The 7,833-nt window shown below is 39.9% G+C and overlaps 1 protein-coding gene across 1 annotated transcript; it reads left to right on the plus strand.

The window, feature by feature from the left end:
* Positions 1 to 1,266: 1,266 nt before the first annotated feature.
* Positions 1,267 to 7,384, plus strand: LOC145465726 (uncharacterized). The gene is made up of 4 exons (XM_081449496.1): positions 1,267 to 1,386; positions 1,485 to 1,901; positions 6,028 to 6,238; positions 7,098 to 7,384. Exons 2-4 carry the CDS (start codon positions 1,530 to 1,532, stop codon positions 7,382 to 7,384), a joined length of 870 nt encoding a protein of 289 aa, XP_081305622.1. The 5' UTR covers positions 1,267 to 1,386; positions 1,485 to 1,529.
* Positions 7,385 to 7,833: the final 449 nt, after the last annotated feature.

Genomic DNA, 7,833 nt, shown 5'->3' on the forward strand with positions numbered 1-7,833 from the left:
TACAGTTTCCTCTTTATTTCCCGATACAAATCTCCATGAACTACTATTCCATACCGTCTTCCAGAGAAGGAGAAGACGGAAGAGGAAGAGATTTCATTCGCTGAAAAAGGTTGTTAGCCTCCGAACCGCATGAACCCCACTATCTCATCGACCTGTTCACTGTATCCCACGTAATGATCCGTAATGAACGTTCGCTTACTTTGCAATCTTGTCTAGTGCTGTCACAACGACATAAAGTTTCTCGTCGTTTGTTTTTGTACTTGTATCTTTCAGGATAAAAGCCCTGATAAAAAGACCTCGTCGACGTATCGGTTACGTATCGTTTTGGCGCTACAGACTCTCTTGACAGTCCCAGCCGCCATGTTTACATATGTAAACTAATCCATTGTATCGTGGTACACTACTGCGCAAGCGCAGTAGGAAAACGTGTTGTCCGCGCCAGCCTGATGTTTACTGGTGCTCGCAGTTTGCTAAGTGTTTTTATTCTCCAGACAGGAATCTTTTCTCCAAAATACAAACAGACCAAGTCCATCTGAACACATGATAAAAGACATATGATTGCGAGTAACCAGCGGTCGGAAGCTGATGTCCTTGCATACGGCGACTGCGCCCGCAGTACGATCGCCTATCAAATCCCAACTGTCCTACCGAGGCGATACGATACTGAATAGTCTTTTTCATTGCGCGCAGCTAACAAAAATAGAGATAATGCTTAAGTTACTTTGGACTCTTCTTATCACTATGACTTAACTCGAGAATTCTGGGTTTAATTTGACAAGGAACAACATATTTTGTTCAAAATAACACAGCTATTTTGCTAACTGGCGACTCTCGACGATCTACGAGCGAGTTGCTGTACGCAGGAAAAACATTTTTGACCCCAAATTAAAAACTTGGAGACGCAAAATGTTTCATATTTTTCACTTTTTACAACCTGATATGGTTTTGGAATTATAAATCCCTTTTCGTGAATATTCAGTGCCGTCCCCAACGGCCCAATTGCAATGCCTTTCCTGTTAACATACATTAACGCCAGGACAGTACAGTTTCTCCCACATTCTGAATCCTGATTTCCAAATTTCAGGCAAACCAGCCGTATGCAATCCGCCAGAGGCTACTTCGATTAGTTCACGAGAACGACGGTATTGAATATCAAATTATGGAAAGCAGTGCAACTGTTTTGAAAAGTGAACTGCCGGTTTTGATCTGAACAGCTATAAAAGACAGTTAATAGTTGAAACGTCAGTTTTTTTTCTGTATTTTTATGCAGGTTAATTTGGATATTTTTTTCTTTCATGTTTCCTAATAGCTTGGGGCTTACCTGGTATCAGATCCCGGAATACAAGACTTTACTCTAGCCTTAGTAGTCAGAAGTGATTTGCACAGGTAATTCAGTATTACTAGACGTAGCCTCAGAAAATCAGTTTCAGATTTCCGGTACCATTCCAAAAACATTTCGCCTCTGACATGAAGGCTTACTTCAGATCAACAGGACAATTCAACAAGAATTGCTGTCTGTGAAAAAAGCCATGGATTCTAAAGGTTTGCCAATAGAAGGGTCGCTTGACAAACCATATCCATTTCCGTTGCAAGAAAGTGAAGATCAACGATGGCCTGCATTTTCACAACAACAGCGACAACAGCGGGAAAGGGTGTTTGAAGATCCACCAAATTGGTTGGATCTCGCTCACCTTTTCGCTGCCAAAATCCAGAGAACTGGGAACGTTTCCATAGCAACATTTGTCACCTACCTTCTCGCTGTAGCGATGAAAATCCTCAAGATTTTTCCGATTCAAAAAGACAAAACTAGGGAAAGAGACGAGATGAAGAGGAAAGTGGAAGAAATCAAACACACGAAGCTCAAGGAAATCGAACATCATAAATGGAAGTTGGAAGAACAGGTATTTTTCGCAGTTGTCTCGATACACTTTTTTCTTTCATTTTAGATAAATTATAAACAGTTTACAAAGTTCAACTCGATTGCGTTGAACGTTTGTCCGGAGACTAGCCGGCCACTTAGGATAGAGGGCCACTGGTTCGTCAGTTTTTTACTGTTATGTGTCACCCTCCGTAAATAAAGTTGTTACTTACTTACTTACGTACTTACTTACTAAAAACAGAAACTCTTATCGCAGGTCGATTTTAACGTAACCTACATTCCCAAGTAAGCAGACAGGCTAAGTTAGACTTAACCACTGTCGGCTAAGTTTGAAAACTACACTCTGACATTACAGATCACTTTTGCAAACATCCCGAAGTAAGCACACAGGCTTAGTGCCATTTTGCCTGCGGAACTATATCTGACACATTACGTCAGTCATAGCTTACATTCAGACATCCTCAACTGTACATGTACGCACGCAGGTTCAGTGCCACTGAGTTAAGTTGCCAGTTAAGCTGGCGAACAGTACGATTCGGTTGAAATTATAGCTCCTTTACATCCCCATATCCTTCTACAATGATCTATTTTTTTTCGAGGACAATCTTGATTTATGTTTCCTGGCCAGTTAGTACAGAGGTTGGAACCCTATTTTCCCGAGTCACTTGTGATCTGTACAGAAAATATTCACAGAGTAACGACAATTCGGGATCACATACCTTCGAACTAGGTAATATACTCCACAAAAACCTAATTTTGAACGAAGGCCATAAAATAAAACCCGCCCAAAAACTAACCCTTGGAACAAAAATACGCAGGAAATGCGGGTAGGCCTCAAGACTCAAGCTCGAGCTCGAAATAGTAAGAAGCCCTCCCTGCGAGACTTAAAACGGGAAAAAAAACCTTCGATCTCTTAAAAGAGAATGAGATGAGCAAAAATAATATGATAAAAATTTAGCGGACTTAGCGGTTCTCTAATGACCCAACATTATGTACCACAGCATCACTATCTGAGTTGCCCCTGGCCAAGTGCTCAGGCCCTACCATATTACGAGCTGACAAAATATTTATTTCGCTCTTCTGGTCAGAAATAATGTATATGGATATCAGTCTATTATATCAATCCTCCCGTAGGAAAAAGGATGGCGACCGGTACATTTACCCATAGTTCTTAGCGAGCGAAAGCCTTAACAACGTTCATAAAAATAGGCAGTCTATGACTACATGTGCCTAGTGATATGAAAAATAGTATCATCTGCAATGACTGCATGATACAACAACAACAAGAAACTTTATTGTGAAATAAGTATCAACTGTAACAATTCATAATTGAACAAGAACTAAGTAATAAAAACATGTAATGATACTTTCTATTAATAGTAATTATGCTATAAACTATCAGACTTGTAAGAAGAGTCTTATGGCTGTCGAGTAGATATCTGACCAGACTCAAACTTCACTATACAGCATCAGACTTGTTGAGTTGGGTATAATATGGCACCTGAAATGGTGTGCAAACGCAAGTTTGATGTTGTATACTCGTGGAGCTTGCATTAATTTTTGGAATGCAATCCTTGGTGCTAATAATCTACATTCTAATTCATTGAGGTCAAAAAATTCTGGTTTCATTGGAAAACCCATGCCATTAGCTATAGCACATGGTGGGAGTTTGTTTGATTATTACCGAAGTTCTACAAATCCACTCTTTGTCATCAACACTTATCTTATTACACAGATATTTTGCACTATCAAGTTGGGATTCTCTAAGTTTACAAGCATTTACTACACTATGCTTATACCACAGCTGATCGCAACAACTACAGATGTATACTGGACCCTTTTCAACTATGTCATGAAACTTTTTCACACTAACATCAATAGATGTTTTTGTATCTTTCAGGACTGCTCTACGATGTCTATCATAAGCATTACGTTTTGCTTTTCTTTCTGGTGAAATCAAGGTCGCTCGATGACTTCTAAAATCAGCATTGCGTTTAGCTTTTTTTCTGGTGTATTCAAAGCTGCTCTACGCTTTCTTTTGTTTTCATTGAGCTTTGCTCTTTTCTCAGGAGAATCAGTAGCTTTTCTATATTCCTTCATATATGCAGCATTATTTTGTCTTTTGCTTTTTGGCGATGAATGAATATGCTCGCCCGATTTTTCATGTTCTATATCAGTAGAATTTTCTAAAGGTGAGACTGGACATGTGGATACATAATGCATTTCTCTTATATGGCCTATATATACTGACTGGATATTTTCAGCATCATTACAAAGTGTTGGCTGAATTATTGTTGTTTCTCTGAAATTTTGACTTGATTCTACTATATTTATTTTTAATTGCATTGAATCAGAAATTGCTTGTATAACAATGTTATCAGCCCACGTACCTTGGTGTGACATATTACACAGATATTGATTCCATGAAGTGCCTACTATACTTTCTATGAACCGATCAGGATTATGCGATAAGAATCTCACAGCTGTTGCTCTAATTTCAGCATGATGGTTTGACTGAATCACCATATAACTGATGCGATATTGATTTAAATAAACAATCACCTTCACCACCTACATCTAATGGCTGTAATCCATGTCTAAGCATTCTGTATCGCAATATAAAATTTTGGTTGGTAAAGGAAATGGTTTCAAAAGTATTGCCAAACATAGGACCAGGATTTAATTCAACATCACCTGATAATGACACTTTGCGTTTAGCCACAGAATATCTTTCTCCCTTAACTTTAAATGCATAAAAATGTGAACTATAGAAACTATTTTCTTTGCGAATACACTTCATTTTCCAATGCTTGAAATATTTTGCAACTTTGTACGAAATAGATGAAACAGGTACATATTTCAACTCCATTTTCTTGAATTTGTCACGTGACTTTTTCTTTTTCAGCAAATTAATAATAGTTTTCATCTTGATCTGGGACTGCTCTCTTTCTTTCATCCTGCATTTAGAATCTTTTACACATAGTCGAGAGTGTCTGTGTTTTTCATTACATGGCTTACATTTATTTGATAACTCATTAGAACAAGGCTCAACTTTGATTGGTGCTTTCAAAGAAGTTGGGTCATTGTTGTCTTTTGATAAATTTATAACTCCCCGAAGGGATTTTGTTTGGCACTCCCGAGGGAGGTTTAGTTATGGCTCCCCGAAGGGACATTTGGCACTCCCGAGGGAGGTTAGTTATGGCTCCCCGAAGGGACGTTTGGCACTCCCGAGGGAGTTTATAGCACTCGCCAACGAGCGTACTACGATCGTCGTGGTACACCTTTTGGCTGTTTACCTTCGGATTTGCTTCTTTTGCATGGAAATTCCATCTTCTGATCGCTAAACAAGGCATATAACGACAAGATTCGGCAAGAAACGCTCGTCCACGGCCAGTGATCGAGGGAAGAATCATCAACACTTTCTTCAGTTTCTTTACCGATAAAGCAAGAAAATTCTCGAAAAATCCCTTCATGTTGCTTTTAAGATCAAATTCTTTGAAAATACACCGAAAGTTGAGCCTGGCTCTAGAAGGAGAGTAAGATAAATTTATCTTAAACAGAGAAAACTTACCAACGTCGTTGAACAAACGCGCAATGTGAGCACACGGAGCGATCGTAGCAAAAAGTTCCCATTACGTCATGTCTTCTCGGGATACGAAAATCAAACGAACATTACTCGAAAGTGTTCTCGGGTTGTTGGTTGCCATCTACGTCATGTCTTCTCGGGATACAAAAATCAAACGAACATTGCTCGAAAGTGGTCTCGGGTTGTTGGCGAAGTATACGAGAAAAACCCGAATTACGGACACACACGTGTGCACGATAACATGGTGCCTTGGGCTCTACGAGCACTAGGCACAAAAACGCACAGAAGAGTTACAAAATCTTCAGACCTAGCATACACAATGTCCTTCGTACAGGGACAAATGTTGTAAAAATTTGGCTTTCTTTGTGCCTTACAGGCTGTGTTAGGTTCGCAAGGTATTGTGGTAAAATGTACCAGCCACCATCTTTTTTCCTACGGTGGATTGTAGTACCGTCCTTATTATTTATCATTATATATCCTACCTTTGGCATGCGACACTGTACATTTTTTTTGTCCCTGATTTGTATTAAGCGTAACACTGTTTGTTCCTAAAATCTTACAGATCAAAAACGCCTGTAAGAGTCTTTTCAGGATCTCCCACTTAGAGAACATGGAATGGGAAATGAACTTAATAGCAATGAAGGAACTTGTATTTGGATGCGGAGCTGAAATAGCCTGTTTGCAAAAGCTTGTGGATGGACTGGAGTCAGGAGCTCGTACTACCATTAACTGGATCTATGTACAGTTAACCACAGGACTTGTTGTGATTGGAGGTAAGTGTTTTTAGGTCCAGTTCCTTAGTCCTTATTCCTTACCGCTGGGACTGAGTTTCCGCTTATAGGAGAAAGTTAAAAATGGAATATTTCTATGTTGCTGAAGTGAAGTATCCGCTCTGAATGCCTTGACACATCCAGGACTTTTATAATTGTTCGCGTGCAAATTCGAAGGCACATACTGTGCCAGATCTTCACACAGTAAAGAAAATGAAAGTAAAACGGCCGACATAGCATGCGTTCTTCTTGCCCTTTGGATACCTTGACGAAGTTGTTATGAAAAGTGGAACCGGTCGCAAATGTGTTGCAAACGCATCGTTTGTTGACGAGTTTGTAATATTATTATGCTAGATGGGCCAAAAAGTGTCGATATATGCTCGAAAGATCTTCGATGTTCCACGGATATCCGCTTTCAACTTTCTCGAATCTTCCTAAAACTTCGGAAATGTTCGGAAAAGTCTGTATCGCCTTCGGGAAACATTCGGTGAATAGTTCAGAAATTTACAAACACCAATATACTAAAGGTTGCTCCGATTGTGTCGGAATGGGTAGAGGTTGTTCAGAAAAGTTGCCTAACGTATAAAACGTTTCGCAAAAGAAAAAGAAATTGGGCAAACTGGTAAACCTAAGTCTTAACAAGCCCCTGCCCCGTCAGAGCATATGGAAACTTTTTATGTAGGAATTCATCATTTTCTGGCCTCGCAAAAAGCCTAAATCACTGAAACGAAATATATTACCTTAATTTAGATTCCAAATCGACCATCTTACATGTATATTCCTACAGCTTTGCCGACCAAGTTACGTTTAAGTGTACAGAAATATTTCGGAATTTTTGTTCTGTTTTGTTTTGTGTCTACAGTGTTGTGCTACTGGGTTTATATAAGAGAGGATGTCCAGACTGGAACTGCCGTGGAAGTGATTACGGCTGGATGCCTTTTAGGCGTGACAACACACTGCATACGCAAGGTTCAAGTGTTATTCGACAGCTATACGGTCGCCAGTGAATGCAATCAAGCCAAATACGAGCTGGAAAAACCCATGATGGCTTGTTTGATGTACAAACACGCGGTGGAAGATGCCCTGCCTGCGAAGAAAAAGATATTGCATGTTGTGGATAATGAGATCCCCAAGTGTAAGAACGATTAAGTTGAGACTTGTCTGTCTGTCTGTCTTTCAATTCTACCCTGCTGTGGATTGCTCTTCCTTGCGTTGAGGAGGGGGAGGACATTTTAGCAGCATGCCGATAGAGATAGAGGAGAGAGCTGAGCTGCTGAACCATATACCTACATGAATTCCGTGGACTATTTAATAACCTGGGGTTAAGGGGAATCGCGGTAATTGTGTAAAACTTTGTCAAGTAAACCTAGCATAATTCCCTACAGTTATGTGTAAAAGAAGGAACTAGGTTTTACCAGTATCCCCATGTGTACAAGAAGCACTTAATTAATGACTGGCCCCAAGAGAAACAGTGAGTTTTATTTCCCCGAGACGCTCAATGTTCCCCGAGGCGAAGCCGAGGGAAGCATTGATGTCGAGGGCAAACAAAACTCACTGTTTCCCGCGGAAGCAGTCATTAAGTGTTTGTTATACCTCCC

This window comes from Orbicella franksi, chromosome 13, assembly GCF_964199315.1.
Source record: "Orbicella franksi chromosome 13, jaOrbFran1.1, whole genome shotgun sequence".
NCBI classification, from domain to species: domain Eukaryota; kingdom Metazoa; phylum Cnidaria; class Anthozoa; order Scleractinia; family Merulinidae; genus Orbicella; species Orbicella franksi.

What these genes read in the sequence shown, in the direction of transcription:
- LOC145465726 (XM_081449496.1), top strand. Translation starts at nt 1,530, where the DNA reads ATGGATTCTAAAGGTTTGCCAATAGAAGGGTCGCTTGACAAACCATAT. An exon ending in AATGGAAGTTGGAAGAACAG is followed by an intron (nt 1,902 to 6,027) that starts GTATTTTTCGCA and finishes AAAATCTTACAG; the next exon opens with ATCAAAAACGCCTGTAAGAG. An exon ending in AGGACTTGTTGTGATTGGAG is followed by an intron (nt 6,239 to 7,097) that starts GTAAGTGTTTTT and finishes TTGTGTCTACAG; the next exon opens with TGTTGTGCTACTGGGTTTAT.